Source organism: Engystomops pustulosus, chromosome 11 (genome assembly GCF_040894005.1).
Source record: "Engystomops pustulosus chromosome 11, aEngPut4.maternal, whole genome shotgun sequence".
NCBI classification, from domain to species: Eukaryota; Metazoa; Chordata; class Amphibia; order Anura; family Leptodactylidae; genus Engystomops; species Engystomops pustulosus.
In genome coordinates this window covers 75,592,191-75,612,032 of record NC_092421.1, presented here as the reverse complement: position 1 = coordinate 75,612,032, position 19,842 = coordinate 75,592,191, and the positions used below count along the sequence as shown (strand labels likewise).

Sequence of the window (19,842 nt, the reverse complement as noted above, 5' to 3'; positions counted from 1 at the left end):
CACTAGGTGGCACTGTGTTGTGTTAGTCCACTAGGTGGCACTGTGTTGTGTTAGTCCACTAGGTGGTGCTGTGTTGTGTTAGTCCACTAGGTGGTGCTGTGTTGTGTTAGTCCGCTAGGTGGCGCTGTTGCTGTATAAGTCCGCTAGGTGGTGGTGTGTTCTGTTAGTCCGCTAGGTGGTGCTGTGTTGTGTTAGTCCACTAGGTGGTGCTGTGTTGTGTTAGTCCGCTAGGTGGTGCTGTGTTGTGTTAGTCCACTAGGTGGTTCTGTGCTGTGTTAGTCCGCTAGGTGGCGCTGTGTTGTGTTAGTCCGCTACATGGCGCTGTGCTGTGTTAGTCCACTAGGTGGCGGTGTGTTGTGTTAGTCCACTAGGTGGTTCTGTGCTGTGTTAGTCCGCTAGGTGGCGCTGTGTTATGTTAGTCCGCTCGATGCTGCTGTGCTGTGTTAGTCCGCTAGGTGGTGCTGTGTTGTGTTAGTCCGCTAGGTGGTGCTGTGCTGTGGTAGTCCACTAGGTGGCACTGTGTTGTGTTAGTTCACTAGGTGTTGCTGCGCTGTGGTAGTCCACTAGATGGTGCTGTGTTGTGTTAGTCCACTAGGTGGTGCTGTGTTGTGTTAGTCCGCTAAGTGATGCTGTGTTGTGTTAGTCCGCTAGGTGGTGCTGTGTTGTGTTAGTCCGCTAGGTGGTGCTGTGTTGTGTTAGTCCGCTAGGTGGTGCTGTGTTGTGTTAGTCCACTAGGTGGTGCTGTGTTGTGGTAGTCCACTAGGTGATGCTGTGTTGTGTTAGTCCTCTAGGCGGCACTTTGTTGTGTTAGTCCACTAGGTGGTGCTGTGTTGTGTTAGTCCACTAGATGGTGCTGTGTTGTGTTAGTCCACTAGGTGGTGCTGTGTTGTGTTAGTCCGCTAGGTGATGCTGTGTTGTGTTAGTCCGCTAGGTGGTGCTGTGTTGTGTTAGTCCGCTAGGTGGTGCTGTGTTGTGTTAGTCCGCTAGGTGGTGCTGTGTTGTGTTAGTCCACTAGGTGGTGCTGTGTTGTGTTAGTCCGCTAGGTGGTGCTGTGCTGTGGTAGTCCGCTAGGTGGTGCTGTGTTGTGTTAGTCCGCTGGGTGGTGCTGTGTTGTGTTAGTCTGCTAGGTGGTGCTGTGCTGTGGTAGTCCACTAGGTGGTGCTGTGTTGTGTTAGTCTGCTAGGTGGTGCTGTGTTAGTCCGCTAGGTGGTGCTGGGCTGTGGTAGTCCACTAGGTGGCACTGTGTTGTGTTAGTCCACTAGGCAGCACTGTGTTGTGTTAGTCCACTAGGTGGTGCTGTGTTGTGTTAGTCCGCTAGGTGGTGCTGTGCTGTGGTAGTCCACTAGGTGGCACTGTTTTGTGTTAGTCCGCTAGGTGGTGCTGTGTTGTGTTAGTCTACTAGGTGGTGCTGTGCTGTGGTAGTCCACTAGGTGGCACTGTGTTGTGTTAGTCCACTAGGTGGTGCTGTGTTAGTCCGCTAGGATGTGCTGTGTTGTGTTAGTCCACTAGGTTTTGCTGTGCTGTGGATGTCCACTAGGTGGCACTGTGTTGTGTTAGTCCACTAGGTGGCACTGTGTTGTGTTAGTCCACTAGGTGGTGCTGTGTTGTGTTAGTCCACTAGGTGGTGCTGTGTTGTGTTAGTCCGCTAGGTGGTGCTGTGTTGTGTTAGTCCACTAGGTGGTGCTGTGTTGTGTTAGTCCACTAGGTGGTGCTGTGTTGTGTTAGTCCGCTAGGTGGCGCTTTGCTGTGTTAGTCCGCTAGGTGGCGGTGTGTTGTGTTAGTCCACTAGGTGGTTCTGTGCTGTGTTAGTCCGCTAGGTGGCGCTGTGTTGTGTTAGTCCGCTACGTGGCGCTGTGTTGTGTTAGTCCACTAGGTGGTGCTGTGTTGTGTTAGTCCGCTAGGTGGTGCTGTGTTGTGTTAGTCCACTAGGTGGTGCTGTGTTGTGTTAGTCCACTAGGTGGTGCTGTGTTGTGTTAGTCCGCTAGGTGGCGCTTTGCTGTGTTAGTCCGCTAGGTGGCGGTGTGTTGTGTTAGTCCACTAGGTGGTTCTGTGCTGTGTTAGTCCGCTAGGTGGCGCTGTGTTGTGTTAGTCCGCTACGTGGCGCTGTGCTGTGTTAGTCCGCTAGGTGGCGGTTTGTTGTGTTAGTCCACTAGGTGGTTCTGTGCTGTGTTAGTCCGCTAGGTGGCGCTGTGTTATGGTAGTCCGCTCGATGCTGCTGTGCTGTGTTAGTCGGCTAGGTGGTGCTGTGTTGTGTTAGTCCGCTAGGTGGTGCTGTGTTGTGTTAGTCCGCTAGGTGGCGCTGTGTTATGTTAGTCCGCTAGGTGGCGCTGTGTTAGTCCGCTAGGTGGCACTGTGTTGTGGTAATCCACTAGGTGGTGCTGTGTTATGTTAGCCTGCTAGATGGTGCTGTGTTGTGGTAGTCCACTAGGTGGCGCTATGTTATGTTAGTCCGCTAGGTGGCACTGTGTCATGTTAGTCCGCTAGGTGGCACTGTGTCGTGTTAGTCCACTAGGTGGTGCTGTGTTGTTAGTCCACTAGGTGGCGCTGTGTTATGTTAGTCCCCTAGGTGGCACTGTGTTGTGTTAGTCCGCTAGGTGGTGTTATGTTGCGTTAGTCTGCTAGGTGGTGCTGTGTTGTGTTAGTCCACTAGGTGGTGCTGTGTTGTATTAGTCTGCTAGGTGGTGCTGTGTTGTGTTTGTCCGCTAGGTGGCGCTGTGTTATGTTAGTCCGCTAGGTGGCGCTGTGTTTTGTTAGTCCGCTAGGTGGCGCTGTGTTATGTTAGTCCGCTCGGTGCTGCTGTGCTGTGTTAGTCCAGTAGGTGGTGCTGTGTTGTGTTAGTCCGCTAGGTGGTGCTGTGTTAGTCCGCTAGGTGGTGCTGTGTTGTGTTAGTCCGCTAGGTGGTGCTGTGTTATGTTAGTCCGCTAGGTGGCGCTGTGTTATGTTAGTCCGCTAGGTGGCACTGTGTTATGTTAGTCCGCTAGGTGGCACTGTGTTGTGTTAGTCTGCTAGGTGGTGCTGTGTTGTGTTAGTCCGCTAGGTGGCACTGTGTCATGTTAGTCCGCTAGGTGGCACTGTGTTGTGTTAGTCTGCTAGGTGGTGCTTTGTTGTGTTAGTCCGCTAGGTTCACAAATGTTAAATAAATATACTCTCAAAAGAAAAAAATAGCAAAAAAAAAATGGGATATGGGATGGAACATAATGGGGGTCATTTACAAAAGGCCCGATTCGCGTTTTCCCGACTTGTTACCTGAATATTTCCAATTTGCGATGATTTTCCCTGTATTGCCCCAGGATTTTGGCGGACACGATCGGGTTGTGGCGCATCGGCGCTGGCATGCACGCGACAGAAATAGGGGGGCGTGGCCGAATGAAAACCTGACGGATTCGGAAAAACCGCCAGATTTAAAAAGCAAAAAGTGTCGCGGAGCTTGCACTTACCTTCACCAGGAATAGGCCGGTGTACTTGAGTGCATTTCAGCGGACTTCAGCGCAGCAGCGCCACCTGGTGGACGTCGGAGGAACTACCTTAGTGAATCCCGGCCGGACCCGAATCCACCGCAGAGAACGCGCCGCTGGATCGCGAATGGACCGGGTAAGTAAATCTGCCCCAATATGTATATATTTATCATTTTGAATATCCCCTGCACCCCCATAATGGCGCATTGTCAAAATAACAATTTTTTTAATTAATTCTGCATTACTATGTATAATCTCAGGGGGGATGCAAGGACTAAAGCGCAATTTTGATTATATATTTTGTCTATTTTTTTGTTTATTTGACTTTCTTATTTACTTCTTTGATTTATTGCTTGGCAGGTTCTCTGCAGATACATGTTACAAGTAGGGATTATATATATACACTCACCTCCCACTTTATTAGGTCCACCATGCTAGTAACGGGTTGGACCCCCTTTTGCCTTCAGAACTGCCTCAATTCTTCGTGGCATAGATACAACAAGGTGCTGGAAGCTCCTCAGAGATTTTGCTCCATATTGACATGATGGCATCACACAGTTGCCGCAGTTTTGTCGTCTGCACATCCATGATGCGAATCTCCCGTTCCACCACATCCCAAAGATGCTCTATTGGATTGAGATCTGGTGACTGTGGAGGCCATTTGAGTCCAGTGACCTCATTGTCATGTTCAAGAAACCAGTCTGAGATGATTCCAGCTTTATGACATGGCGCATTATCCTGCTGAAAGTAGCCATCAGATGTTACAGGGTACATTGTGCTCATAAAGGGATGGACATGGTCAGCAACAATACTCAGGTAGGCTGTGGCGTTGCAACGATGCTCAATTGGTACCAAGGGGCCCAAAGAGTGCCAAGAAAATATTCCTCACACCATGACCACCACCAGCCTGAACCGTTGATACAAGCAGGATGGATCCATGCTTTCATGTTGTTGACGCCGAATTCTGACCCTACCATCCGAATGTCGCAGCAGAAATCGAGACTCATCAGACCAGGCAACGTTTTTCCAATCTTCTACTGTCCAATTTCGATGAGCTTGTGCAAATTGTAGCCTCAGTTTCCTGTTCTTAGCTGAAAGGAGTGGCACCCGGTGTGGTCTTCTGCTGCTGTAGCCCATCTGCCTCAAAGTTCGACGTACTGTGCGTTCAGAGTTGCTCTTCTGCCTACCTTGGTTGTATCGGGTGGCGATTTGAGTCACTGTTGCCTTTCTATCAGCTCGAACCAGTCTGCCCATTCTCCTCTGACCTCTGGCATCAACAAGATATTTCCGCCCACAGAACTGCCGCTCACTGGATGTTTTTTCTTTTTCGGACCATTCTCTGTAAACCCTAGAGATGGTTGTGCGTGAAAACCCCAGTAGATCAGCAGTTTCTGAAATACTCAGACCAGCCCTTCTGGCACCAACAACCATGCCACGTTCAAAGGCATCAAATCACCTTTCTTCCCCATACTGATGCTCGGGAGAACTGCAGGAGATTGTCTTGACCATGTCTACATGCCTAAATGCACTGAGTTGCCGCCATGTGATTGGCTGATTAGAAATTAAGTGTTAACGAGCAGTTGGACAGGTGTACCTAATAAAGTGGCCGGTGAGTGTATATTCACTAATACCCTGGATCATAGGAGATTGTTGTCCACATGTCGCACTCATCAGCTTATAATAATTTTGGTTATATAGCGCACTCAGATTACGCAGCGCTGCAAAGAACTTTACAAATTGGTCCCTGGCCCCAATGGGGCTCACAATCTAATCACCTACCAGTGTGTTTTGGAATGTGGGAGGAAACTGGAGGACCCGGAGGAAACCCATGTAAACACAGAGAGAACTTTTATTTAGGACAAGAGACAAAAAATAAAAGTTCTCTCTGTGTTTGCATGGGTTTCCTCCGGGTCCTCCAGTTTCCTCCCACACTCCAAAACACACTGATGTGTTTTTTGTTTCTTTTCAATAAAGGTTTTTTTTATATTTACTCATTGGTCACTGCCGTATCTCACAGCTTAACCTTCACGCTGTTATTTTTTTCGCTTCTGTGATCCGGCTCGCCCAGGATTCCATAGAGGAAATCAGATCTGTGCTCCTGCAATGGTGTGAACGGTGCCCTATCCATGGGAATGGGGGGGGGAGATGGTCCCAGAGATATTTTTAGAAATTGCTTCATGACCCTGATAAGTGCGGTGAGACCATTGTCTTCTATTGTGGTTCCAATAAGATAAAGGTTGTAGGACCACAAACTTATTTTTGGACTTTTGTGCTGCAGGATTTGGCATGTTCTTTTTCAGACCTCTGTGTGTCGTGTTGATCCACTGGTTGGCGCTAAATTCCGATGATGCACTGGGCGGTGCTGCGTTTCTTTAATCCACTGGGTTTAGTTGGGTGGTGCTGCTTTTCGGTTACTGTAGTCCAGTAGTTGTTGATGTGTTCTGTTGGTCCACTAGGTGGTGCTGTGTGTTAAAACATTGGGCACATTTACTATGCAGTTTGCCTGTGTATAGTGCACAGGATTCCAGATTTCTGGCGCCCCCTGCAGTACTCAGACAGAGTGCATTACTTTTTTTGGTGCACCTTTAAGATGGGGAGGACACAGTGGCAGATTCAGTGTCCCATGGGCCCCGGGCTGTTTACATGTCTAGGACCCCCCTCCCCAGCATCCAAACCAACATGTGCCCTGATGTTATGTCCTCTGTAGCCTCTATGTCCTGTATATACTCAATGGGGGTCATTTACTAAGGGCCCGATTCGCATTTTCCCGACGTGTTACCCGAATATTTCCGATTTGCGCCGATTTTCCCTGAATTGCCCCGGGATTTTGGCGCACGCGATCGGATTGTGGCGAATCGGCGCCGGCATGCACGCGACGGAAATCGGGGGGCGTGGCCGAGCAAAAACCCGACGGATTCGGAAAAACCTCTGCATTTAAAACAATAAAAGTGTCGCTTGGGACGCGCTTACCTTCACTTGGTCCGGCTGCGTGAATTTGAGTGCGTTCAGATGCTTTTCAGCGCAGCAGCGCCACCTGGTGGATGGCGGAGGAACTACCTTGATGAATCCCAACCGGACCCGAATCCACCGCAGAGAACGCACCGCTGGATCGCGAACGGACCGAGTAAGTAAATCTGCCCCAATGTCCTTTATGTCCACTATATCCTTTGTATACTCTATGACCTTTATATACTCTATATCCTCTATGTCCTCTATATACTCTTTACACTTTAGATCCTCTATATCTTCTATATACTTTATAACCTTAATCTTATATTGTTTGTGAAAGTAATTTAATGATGAACTTCTTATAACCATCTATATAGGAAATCCAATCACATTCCCGAACTGCTTGAAACCTTCCACCCCGACCACCATCCAGACCTGACCACCCAGACAGTGTAGGAGATGCTGCCCCCGGCCTCTGTGCTCTGCAGCTAAACTTCCCCTTATACTGTAAATGCTCACATATAATCTGCAAAATGTCCACAGAAGAGCCCCCTTAATGAAATGTCCACAGAAGAGCCCCCTTAATGAAATGTCCACAGAAGAGCCCCCTTAATGAAATTTCCACAGCCTACTCTGCATGATAAATGTGGCGTGGGGTGTGACAGTGCACCGGAACGTCCTCTTCAGTGCAGAAATTTCTGTTGTGTCAAATATAACACAAATGTATGAAGGACACTTTATAAATACAAGTACAAGCTGTTTGCACTGAAATTATTATGCAAAGTCTGACAGAAAACTGGTGCAGGGTCTTTAATAAATGTGGGTCAATGTGTCTGCACATGGTGGAGGTGGTTCGGTGGCCGCGGCAGGCAGGGCGGAGATGGTGGGGTGGCCGGGGCAGGCAGGGCGGAGGTGGTGCGGTGGCCGGGGCAGGCAGGGGGGAGGTGGTGCGGTGGCCAGGGCAGGCAGGGCGGAGGTGGTGCGGTGGCCGGGGCAGGCAGGGGGGAGGTGGTTCGGTGGCCGGGGCAGGCAGGGCGGAGGTGGTTCGGTGGCCAGGGCAGGCAAGGCGGAGGTGGTTCGGTGGCCGGGGCAGGCAGGGCGGAGGTGGTTCGGTGCCCGGGGCAGGCAAGGCGGAGGTGGTTCGGTGGCCGGGGCAGGCAGGGCGGAGGTGGTGCGGTGGCTGGGGCAGGCAGGGGGGAGGTGGTGCGGTGGCCGCGGCAGGCAGGGCGGAGGTGGTGCGGTGGCCGGGGCAGGCAGGGCGGAGGTGGTTCGGTGGCCGGGGCAGGCAGGGCGGAGGTGGTTCGGTGCCCGGGGCAGGCAGGGCGGAGGTGGTTCGGTGGCCGGGGCAGGCAAGGCAGAGGTGGTTCGGTGGCCGGGGCAGGCAAGGCAGAGGTGGTTCGGTGGCCGGGGCAGGCAAGGCAGAGGTGGTGCGGTGGCCCGGGGCAGGCAAGGCGGAGGTGGTGCGGTGGCCCGGGGCAGGCAGGGCGGAGGTGGTGCGGTGGCCCGGGGCAGGCAGGGCGGAGGTGGTGCGGTGGCCGGGGCAGGCAGGGCGGAGGTGGTGCGGTGGCCGGGGCAGGCAGAGCGGAGGTGGAGAGGTGCCGGGGCAGGCAGGGCGGAGGTGGTGCGGTGGCCGGGGCAGGCAGGGCGGAGGTGGAGCGGTGCCGGGGCAGGTAGGCGAAGGTCTCAATCCTATGGGATTGGTTTGTGTAGATTATCTGTATGGGGGGGCAGACCCTATGGGATCGGTTAGTTTATATTATCTGTAAGGGGCGGTCTAGAGCCTATGGGGCAGATTTACTTACCCGGCCCATTCGCGATCCAGCGGCGCGTTCTCTGAACAGGATTCGGGTCCGGACGGGATTTATGAAGGTAGTTCCTCCGCCGTCCACCAGGTGGCGATGCTGCGCTGAAAATCATCTGAACACGCCGGAATACACCGAGCTGGACCAGGTGAAGGTAAGCGCTTCCCAAGCGACACATTTTCGGTTTTTAAATGCGGCGGTTTTTCCGAATACGTCGGGTTTTTGTTTGGCCACGCCCCCGATTTCCGTTGTGTGCATGCCAGCGCCGATGCGCCACAATCCGATGGCGTGCGCCAAAATCCCGCGGCAATTCAGGTATAATCGGCGCAAGTCGGAAATATTCGGGTAACACGTCGGGAAAACGCGAATCGGGCCCTTAGTAAATGACCCCCTATGTGATTGGTTCGGGTAGATTATCTGGTTGGAGGAGAGACCCTGCAGTAATGGTTGGTGTAGGGTACTGTATCTGGCCTGCGGCATGTAACAGCCTTGCTTCTGTTTCGGCTGCTTCATCCTTCTTTGTGACGGATCCTGTGATGTGTCCAGCAGTGGAATGGGAAAACTCAAACAAACCAGTTCCCCTCCTCCGTCTTAGGAATGTGAAGGATTCCGGCCTCTGAGATCCCGGCCTGGAAATAGTCAGACGCCACAGAAACGCAGTGATCACCAGCAGCACCAGGAATAAAGAGCGAGCGATGACCTGTTTATAAGAGACGCAGGACCTGCTGATCGACATGAACATGTGATCCCCGTGTAGGGAACAGGACCCCCCGATAGATGTTGGGGGGGGGGGGTGAATAGTGAACTAGTTGTCAGTCTTGTATCTTTCTCGGCTTTTCTCCTCCTGTTGCCCCCCGATAGATGCGCCAGTTTTCTGTCTGACTTTGCACTAGAAAGAACGTCTTTGGATTTATAAAGTGTCTGCGCCAGTTCTGTGTGGCGGCTGCTCTGTGTCCAAGAAGACAGAAAATATGTGCACCTAGAGGGGCGACTTACGGTACGATGTTTGCAACACATTGAATACAAAGACTCTACAGAATTGTGTCGCACGCTGTGAACCACATTGATCAGTACTAATGCAGTCTGTAGTAAGTGCAGTTTCCCTCACCTCAATTCTGTCGAGTCGCTGAATTCCTCGCTGAATAACTCACCCTTTAGGAGCATATTTTTTCTGCCTTGCCCCTTTAGGTGCACTTTTTTTTGTCTTGCCCCTTTAGGTGCACATTTTTTTTTATCTTGCCCCTTTAGGTGCACATTTTTTCTGCCTTGCCCCTTTAGGTGCACATTTTTTCTGCCTTGCCCCTTTAGGTGCACATTTTTTCTTTATTGTAAGAAACAGAGCAGCCACGACAAAAAACTGGTGCAGACACTTTATCAATACATGTGCAAGATCCAATGACGTTCTATCCAGTGCAAAGTCAGACAGAAAAGTGGCGCAGATTTATAGATCTGGCCATGTGGGGCACATTTATTAAAGAGGGGGCGCCAGATTCATGAATAGGTGCCAAAAATCCTGAATCTGGCGGCCCCTGCACACAGTAAACACTGCTCTGTTATTAGTAAATGTGCCCCAATCCGTTCTTAACCCCTTAATGACCGCCGTATCGGTTTTCTACGACGGTCATTAAGGGTACTTCTTCTGATGCGATGCTGCCCCTTGTGGCAGGGGCGAACAGCACATAGTCCGGCACATCCGTCCTGCAGTTGGACTCTGGTACTAGGCCCGGCCTGTGATAGAACTATTGGTCCCAAGTAGTGATGGGAATTCCGGCTCTTCTGGCTCCCTATTAAATATATAATAGGGAGCCGCAGGCCAGTCAGGCACCCTGTACCCCTCCACTTTTATCCCGATATTATCGCATGGTGAGCCGTTTAGGGGCGCAGTTTAGTTAGCCAGCTCAGGTAGTTCACGTGAATGAGCCGGCTCGTCTGCGAATGACCCATCACTAGTCCCTGTCTTTACCTGCGTGTTGTGACATTGGAGTATTGGAAAGACAGCTCAGGGTGAGAGCCTTTACCCTCTCTATACTTGTCTTCTCCTGGGGTGTGTACCCAGATGAATATTTCATGCTATTCCTGTAATCTCCACTTCTGATCTTCTGAAGGTGTCACAGAGGGAACGCCCAGACGCTCCTCTCCCAGGTGCTCCCAGTTCCCACGTTCCTCAGCGTCATCCACCTCCGAGACATGTCATGGGTTCTCCTCATGGCTGCTCTCATTTCATAGGTGAATTATTGGTACCCGAGGTGTTAGACCTTGTATCTACAGTTTGTGATAAGGTTTACTCATTCCATGATATGTCTGGGACAGGAGCACTGGTCTACAGTAATCCATGGCCACCATTTTCTCCTGGATGATGATGATGACTCCTCTTTGGTTCTGGGTTTATATTGTGGCCCACATGTCTAAATCCAGCATGACGAGGATTTACCTCCTGAAGGTTTTATGCTTCTCCTCCATGGATCTAGAAAACGCTCAAACCTGCTGCACTATAAGATATCCTACAAGTGGCTATAATCATCCAGATGTGAGGTGAGCGGTGTTCACACTATAACGTCATAAGTTCTCTTATAGGGTCAGACAGATCTGCAGCAGATGCAAAGTCCAGAACCCGCTACATTCCAGTGAATTCTGAACATTTTGGATTTACAACTACAACACATCTCCTGCACTGCCCATCATGCTCTATACTGTACTGCTGGGACTATTACTACAGTTGGACCTCTCCTGCGCTATCCATCATGCTCTATAATGTACTGCGGTGACTACTACTACACAGCCAGACACGTCCTGTCCATCATGCTATATACTGTACTGCGTTGACTACTACACAGCCAGACATCCCCTGCACTGCCCATCGTGCTCTATATTGTACTGCTATCAATATTACACAGCCGGACCTCTCCTGCGCTGTCCATCATGCTCTATAATGTACTGTTGTGACTACTACACAGCCAGACATCTGCTGTCCTGCCCATCATGCTCTATACTGTACCTTCTGCTTTTTTTATCTACGTGATACTGTAATAACCTGGACTTCCCATTAGTATAACCCTTGCAGGAGCTTTCTTATACCCTCTGTGACATAGTTTTAGCTATAAGCTGCACGTACCCCTCCTACCCTGTGAGGTCCCAGATAAGGTACAGGTCGCACTGGTCTCAGGCCTTTCCATTATTCTGTTCATTTTAGAAAAGCAAAATGGAAACAGAAGGTGGACATAAGGTCTCAACATTCACGATTTATAATAAGAACCCAGATGTGCCCTCAGCCTTAGCTCCAGCTCACAATCCAGCCATCCTGGTTCCAGAATCCTTGTGTCCATCGGAAAGTAAATTTAACCCTTTACCATGTGAATGTAACTCACTATACAGAGATGCAGAACATGGAGGCGAGAAATACATGCACAGATCCCAGGCAAACACCAAAAATAGAAAGACAACGTATCAGCTTACATGTCCCGGGTACAGCTACAGAAAGGGCAGCCAACGCAGGCCGGACAGCTGGACACCATCCCACCAAATCATTCACAGAAATCTGATTATACAGTCCAAAGGTTTCAAACAAAAACCCCAGCAAAAAAAAAAAAAACAAAAAAAAAAAAAAAAACAGATGAGTGGAGCCGATCTGTTAGGTTACATCCGGAACATTGCCGCCCATTATGGTCTTCTTTGACCTACTACAATCACCATCTTCTCAAAGGAAACCCCCCACCCTTGATTCAATCATCCTAGAAGATCCGCTCCATTGCTAGGTCCTTGTTGGGGTCTTAAAATATCTCATTTTACCATTTAGGGGCTCCGTGTACTTTAGGCGGCCATGATCGTAAGAAGCCATTTTTCTCATCCAACAATTGGACAGAAGGACCAGTTGTCGTTGCAAAACACTTTTCTAATCCTCATAGTAAAGGAACATAAATATTGAAAGCCCCAAATCCTTCAATCCTAATCTGTAACCATTGTATATGGAATCGCCCCCTTCATTTAATCCACCTACCTACGGAGGGTACACCACAAGCTGCAAGGACCAGCATAGACAGACACATGGGACAGGAGACGACGTCACTTGTGATTATATCAAAGTTTATTTTACATTATCCACATAATGCGTCTCCACACATATAAATATAGATGTATCTAGAACACTCTATACAGAATACATAAAGTGCACAGGACTGTGAGCCACGAGAGTGCCACGTGCTGCAGGGACTAATGCAGGAACACACTAAGTGTCAGCAACCAGATAATACTCGAGGAAGCCACGTGTGATACCTGGGGTGGAGAGGATCCCGTGTCATGTAGAGGGAAGCCATGTGTGATACCTGGGGTGGAGAGGATCCCGTGTCATGTAGAGGGAAGCCATGTGTGATACCTGGGGTGGAGAGGATCCCGTGTCATGTAGAGGGAAGCCATGTGTGATACCTGGGGTGGAGAGGATCCCATGTCATGTAGAGGGAAGCCACGTGTGATACCTGGGGTGGAGATGATCCCATGTCATGTAGAGGGAAGCCACGTGTGATACCTGGGGTGGAGATGATCCCATGTCATGTAGAGGGAAGCCACGTGTAATACCTGGGGTGGAGAGGATCCTGTGTCATGTAGAGGGAAGCCACGTGTGATACCTGGGGTGGAGAGGATCCTGTGTGATGTGGCTTCCCTCTACATGTTATTCCTGGGGTGGAGAGGACCCGTGTGACATAAGGGGGTAGCAGTGCGTAATGAATGATGGGGATTATTAGGTAGGTGGTGATGTCCCCCTCCCCCCTACACTCCGATAGCTGAAATTGATAAATCACGCAGTGGGCAGCAGATACAAGGCAACGCTGGTGAGAAGGGGAGGTCGTGCTGGGGCACTGATCTGCTGCCAGGACTGATAACGGCATCAATAACTTAGAGCACGAGTACATGGCACAAGATCAGGCCTCCTCCAGTCTCCATCAACCTCTACAGGGAAGAGATTGGAGACGAGCCAGTACTTGCATACAATACTACTTGTCCCTACAGTCAACACCTCGTATACTAAAATTGTAAGAGACATTGTCCTATTACAAGAGCTTGGGGACCTGGCCTGTGGGTTACAAGTTGACCCAACACTGGCTAAAAAGAGTAGTACGGGCTACTGAACCCATCCGACAACCATCCATCAGTGCAAATATCAGTAAAGACTTTTGTCAGAACAATGCAGCATCAGACAAAGCAGCTACAAAAATTTCTTTTTGGCCGAATTCTCACCCAGTCTTTCCCCAAAATCATCCTATGGAAAGTGCCGCTCAGTAAATGTTTTTCCCAACATCCACAGAACACAGGCTTATTCCACCGATGGATTTTGAAGCTGTAGAGTTTGTCACACACGCGCAACTTATTAGAATGCTAAATTAAAACCGAAACTCTTCCCCCCCCCAGCCCTACTGTCCTCCACCAGTGGCCGAGCCGGAGCCTTCCTGGGCTGGGGACGTCCCCTGCTGGGGGCTCTCTGGCTGCACCGCTTCTCCTTGGCTTTCTTCCATTTTGCCACCCAAATCCATTAGTTCTTGGGAGTTTGCCGACTTTACTGAAGCTTTTTGTTCCAAAGTCTCTAGAATGTTCTGGACTTTTCTGACCCCATCTCTTCTAGCCTGTCGCACATCTGCACGGCCTTCAGGGTCTACTGAATCTAGGGCTAGAAGCTCCTTAGTCAGATACTCCTCCAACATCAAATACTTCTTTTCATTCTTGTTTCCTTGGAAGTTGTTGACGGCTTCTTGTAGGCCCTCAACGTGATGAAGAATTCTCTCTATCTGCAGGACCCCAGGGTGCTTATTTTGGGGCTGAGCCGCTTCAATGGTGGGAGCCCCGGTATCTGGGACAACACTGTCCTCCGATGGATGTGCACATGGCTGCTCTTCATTTCCCGATTTCTGGGCAGAGGATTTCAAGTTGTCTTCTACAATTCTGGTCTGCTGGTCTTCAGGACTTGGTGGACTTGTCTGAGCCGAGTGGCTGCTGCTTGTAGGGGTGGCTTTGGCCGGAGCAGAGTTCATGTCACTATCCTGTCCCGGAGCGGTTGATGTAAAACTGACATGAATTGGAACATTTGGGGAAGAGGTCTTCTGAGGGAGGACAGAAGCTACAGAACTCGAGTCCACCTCCTGATGACTTCTAGGTGGAGACACCCGTTGTATTGGAATCTGTCAGACAAAATGTAAAAGTGATGAGAAAAACAGCTTCATCTCCTGTCCTAATGTGGACATTAATCATTACAATCATGTTCTCTAAAGTTCACTGGATGAGGTGGCACCCCCTCCATGGGAACCTCTCAGTACAGACAACCCTGACCCACCTCCCCAACCCTTCATTCTCCGGGTCTTCCAAAAGTCTGTCGCGAAAGAATGTGCATAATGGCAGATTTGATGAGTTACAAATTTATGCTGAGAACCTGTAACTCTGCCAACACCTCGCCAATAAGGTCTGATCCACCACTCCAGGGGGGGGGGCCCAGCCTGTGCCAGTCACTGAACCAGGGAAGGGGGGGGGGATCCACGAGAAGATTGTGTGCACCTTGTCAGTCTCCTATGTGTGCACCTTGTCAGTCTCCTACATCTGCCGGCCACTCCCTGGTGGACATTACCTGCACTCTGACGGGAGCAGTGGGGGTCGGAGTCCTTCTTGCCGGTGAACTCTCCCGACTAGACACTGTCCTCGGTGATTGCCTTGAATCTCTTTCATCCTGAATCCTGTGGAAAACTGGCTGGTGCGGGGGGCCCTCTGACTGCGGATTCAGGGTCTTCTGTGGCTGCCGTGGGACATTCCCTTCATGGATGACAGGTATGGGAATATAGCCCCGCGGCAGCTGGTGGCCTTGTCTACCGGGACCCTGCCAGACAGAAGACTGATCCGATGGAGGAGGCTGCAATATAAACCAAGAGTCCACCATGAATTCTACACCAGATCCAGAGGGAACATGAAGAACTTACAACTTCTCTCCACCCCAAGGGGTAGAAGCAGCTTAGTCTCCCCTTAGCTTTATACTTTACATATATAGGTCCTGACTGGGTGTGGGGGGCACACATGGAACATGTTCCTCCAAAGCTTTGACAACTTATAAATTGATCCTTCTTTTCCCAAAGATAAATTATGCAGCCAGCAGAGGTATCAGCCGACATTAGTGTCATAATTAAAAGAAAATCTCCCATCAAAATCCATCCATATAATCCAGGGACATTACTCACAGATCCAGGCACCGGGACTGTTGCATCTTCTTATATGTGTTATCCATGCCTCCTTCCTTCTGAACTCAACTTTTATAGATAGGTTAATGAGCCAGAATGGCTCTGGGGACGTTTCCAGAGCCCACCTGTCCTGTAGCTTCACAGGCTGTTACAATGAGCAGAGTAGACCTTCTACTGTTGCTAGATTACACAGTGAGAAAGGGATGAGACATGCTCTGCTCATTGTAACAACCAGTGAAAAGACATCACTGAGGGGCTCTGGAAACCACCAAGGCTCCTCGGGCTCATTAGCATAAAGTTGATTTCAGAAGGAAGGAGGCCATGGATAATATAATATAAGAAGATGCTCATAGATCCAGGCACCCTGACTGTAGTAATGTCCCTGGTTTATCAGGATGGATTTGGATGGTAGATTTCCTTTAAAGTACAACTGTAAAGTATAAAAAAACGTTTGCCCAACTCTGCACTAAGCAATTCTCTAATTTATTCTAATTATCCAACTACAGCGGTTTAACCCTGTCCCCAAGATCTCAATTTGCCTTGCTTTCTGGTTGTCCTGGGAAACTGTATAGTACAGCTAGAGGCTTGTTGAGAGGGGCTGAAGGACCTGTAGTGATGTCACAGCCATGTGACTCATCACATGCTTCAGATCGGCCAATTATAAACAAGCTTTCCTGTTCTGGCTTCATTGCCCTGTGCTGAGGTCACAGCCTGGAAGTGCCCACCCACATCAGGAATAGCTGAATCTGAATCCACTGTTCTATATACCAAATATATCTCAGGATAGGAAGACGCCAGCAGCCGGATACTGGCATCGTTGAAATTGTTATCACAGTCTCTCTCCAGCTGTGCCAACATTATGTTTTGTCAGTAACTACGGTTACGCCTTAAAGAGGTTTTCAAGATAAAAGTCAAAATGTTGAAGTGATGTCTAATCCAACTGATCACTAAGACTACATTTCCCAATTCACTGAAGGAGAACGTTCATATTTAGAGAGATGGTCAATATCAAATATGGAGACACCACAGTCCTAACACACAGAGGCGCCCAGTTAACCCCATCTAAAGTTTCCGCTGCCACTTCTCAAGACAGATCTGAAAGGCCGATATCGAGGACCTCTCATGCCCACCAATGGCACCTAACGTATATATACTCGAGTATAAGCCAACCCAAGTATAAGTTGAGGCCCCTAATTTTACCACAAAAACCTGGTAACACCTATATTTTTTTTTTACTCGAGTACAAGCAGAGTTTGGGTTTTCAGCACATTTTTTTATGCTGAAAATCTAGGCTTATACTCGAGTATATATGGAAAGGTCATCAGTATTCTCATCCTGGACGACCCTCTTAAAGTCCTCAGGCTACAAAGGGTCAGGAGAAAAGCACAGACGAGAGTAGTAACCGATTGGCCGGGATGAATACGTTACCGATTGTCCTTGTGATGATCCACGTAACGTCTGTCCTCCCGCTTTATCTGACGGAGGAGATTCCGATGGGCTCCAGGCTGGAGACTGAGGTCGGTTTGGGCCCAGTGAAGGAGACTGCGGCCTCTTCGGCATGGAGGGCTCACATTTAACCCTTTGCATTCCTGGCTGATGAACATGGAGGAAGGGAGGCTGTTGCCTGTTTTCTACGCCCTCATGCTGTATGGGAATCGGGATGTAACCAGGACGGAGCTGCGGGTAGTAGCAATTCCCACATTTCGGACCCTCCGTGGTCGGACCATTGGAAAATGTCACCTAAACAAACAGAAATGGTTATCAATGCCAGGGCACCGACGTGATCAATTTGCACTGAGCGGGAGCCACCCCAAAGGAACCCTTTATACTCCGCTGCCATCTCTGTGCCTTCTCACGGTCTCTATGGTGTCATGTCTTGTAAATTGGGAGGGGAAGGACATCCCTGGTAACAGCGAGATGTGACCCAGGAGAGCAGGTGGTCAGTGTGCGGTGGAGGATGGGTCCTGAGTCATTGCTCCCTGTTACGGCCTCTCGACGGCTTCACGTCATAGAGGGAACAGTGTCCCCCATGGAGAGGTCCCCAAAAGCAGCAGCGTCCACCAGGGACAAGACAGAGATGACTCCAGATTAAACAACTAAAAATAAGACAAGGCACAAAACAATGGAGCCTCCAGAGCCGCGGCCTATAAATGGCTCCAGATTTCTGTTGCCCCCGGGACACCGGACAGCTGCAGCCCTGACATGTCCGTGACAGCTGCACCATCCTGGAAGCCAGCCGTACACATCACCTCCAAAAGGTCACAGGGAGGAACAGCGCACCCAGGCCCAGGAGAGGAGAGGATGGGGGACCAACCCCTGGGGAGGCAAGAGGATGGAGGGGGAGCAGACACCAGGTGAGTCAGAAGCTTGGGGGGGGGGGGGGAATAGGGGGGGCATAACCCAGGAGAGGCAGGAGGATGATGGGGGGGGGAATAGGGGGGCATAACCTGGGAGAGGCAGGAGGATGGGGGGGGGGGGGGAAGAATGGTGCCCACCTGGTGAAGCAGAAGGATGAGGGGGTGGCTAGGAGGGCAATCACCAGGAGAGGCAGGAGGTGGGGGGGCGGGTGAAACCCCACCAGGTGAGGATGACTAGGTGAATCAGGAGGATAGGGGGGGGTTGGGTTTTTTCTGCCCAACCACCAATCCCACCTCCTCTCCCCCTTGTAAGGTGGCACCTGATAAGTTACCAAGCAGGTTCCTTAGTATTATAACAAAAACCCCTGGATAAACAAACACACACATATACATATATATATATACATATACATACACACAACGCCCCTCCCCTACAGATCATATACCAGGGTACACATTGGAATAGGGGGCAGTAGGTGTAAGGACGCCCTGCACATACATGTAATATCCACCCTCCTGCCGTATATACATATATATTATAGACAGCCGCTGCTGACCTTATCCGGGGCCCGGGGGTCGCTCCACGTCGTGGTCCGGTTGTTGTGATCCACGTAGAAGGGCCAGCCAGTGTGCGGGTCCAGCTTCATCTCCCAGCCGGGCGGCAGCGGCTCTGCGGGGCTCAGATGACTCTTCATGACGCTGCGATAACCGAGAACTGAGCCGAGCTCCCGGAAAATAGGCTTATCAGCGGCCGGCCCGGGAAGGCGGAGTCACTGAGGGGAGGAGCCTCTAAGCCCACCTCTCGAAGCACAGGCTTATCAGCGGCCGGTCCGGGGAGGCGGAGTCACTGAGGGGAGGAGCCACTGAGCCCACCTCCCGGAGCATAGGCTCGAGATAGTGAGAACTGGAAGGCTCTGGAAGATGCATCGGTGGGCGATGATTCAGAAGAGGGGCGTCTAGAACCGTCTTGAAAGATCCTGGGGGCGGGGTGGCGGACGGAAAAAGGACTACAAGTGTAAAAAGGGGAGGTGTTACAAGGAAAGAGGCGTGGCTGAGTAGACAGTAGTAAGAAACTAATAGTTGACGGGGAACTGCGAATAGGGGGCGGGGTTAGATGAGAAGGCGGCGACGGGGGAGAAGTGAGATTCTGCAAGTATCTACTGGAAACTTCTGTACTTGGCGCTGGACTCCAAGATCCTGACTCATCATCTATCGGGCCCTCCCCCAGTGTATATCTATATGTACCCCCGTGTATAACTATATGTACCGCCCCTCCCCCAGTGTATATCTATATGTACCGACCCTCCTCTAGTGTATATGTGCCGCCCCTCCCCCAGTGTATAACTATATGTACCACCCCTCCCCCAGTGTATATCTATATGTACCACCTGTCCCCTCAGTGTACAACTGTGTACTGCACCTCCAATGTATATATATATGTATATATATATATATACATACATCCTGCACCTCAGTGTATAACTATGTACTGCACCTCCACAGTGTACTGTATATATTATATATATATATGTACTGCACCTCCACAGTGTACTGTATGCATAATATATATGTACTGAACCTCCACCATGTATATCTATATGTACCACACTTACCGTGCCCCTCAGCATGTACTGCACCTCCACAGTGTATACACTCACCGGCCACTTTATTAGGTACACCATGCTAGTAACGGGTTGGACCCCCTTTTGCCTTCAGAACTGCCTCAATTCTTCGTGGCATAAATACAACAAGGTGCTGGAAGCTCCTCAGAGATTTTGGTCCATATTGACATGATGGCATCACACAGTTGCCGCAGATTTGTCGGCTGCACATCCATGATGCGAATCTCCCGTTCCACCACATCCCAAAGATGCTCTATTGGATTGGGATCTGGTGACTGTGGAGGCCATTTGTGTCCAGTGACCTCATTGTCATGTTCAAGAAACCAGTCTGAGATGATTCCAGCTTTATGACATGGCGCATTATCCTGCTGAAAGTAGCCATCAGATGTTACAGGGTACACTGGGGGACATTTACTATGGCGTTTCCGCCAGTTTTGTGGCGCTCTCACCAC

General features: G+C 50.2%; 1 protein-coding gene across 1 annotated transcript; it reads right to left on the bottom strand.

The window, feature by feature from the left end:
• Positions 1-12,265: 12,265 nt before the first annotated feature.
• BAG3 (BAG cochaperone 3) lies at positions 12,266-18,567 on the bottom strand. Its single transcript, XM_072131298.1, has 4 exons — positions 18,326-18,567; positions 16,840-17,151; positions 14,811-15,089; positions 12,266-14,370 (listed from the first exon to the last, which is right to left on the bottom strand). The coding sequence occupies exons 1-4, from the start codon at positions 18,461-18,463 to the stop codon at positions 13,609-13,611; spliced, it is 1,491 nt and encodes a 496-aa protein (XP_071987399.1). The 5' UTR covers positions 18,464-18,567; the 3' UTR covers positions 12,266-13,608.
• Positions 18,568-19,842: the final 1,275 nt, after the last annotated feature.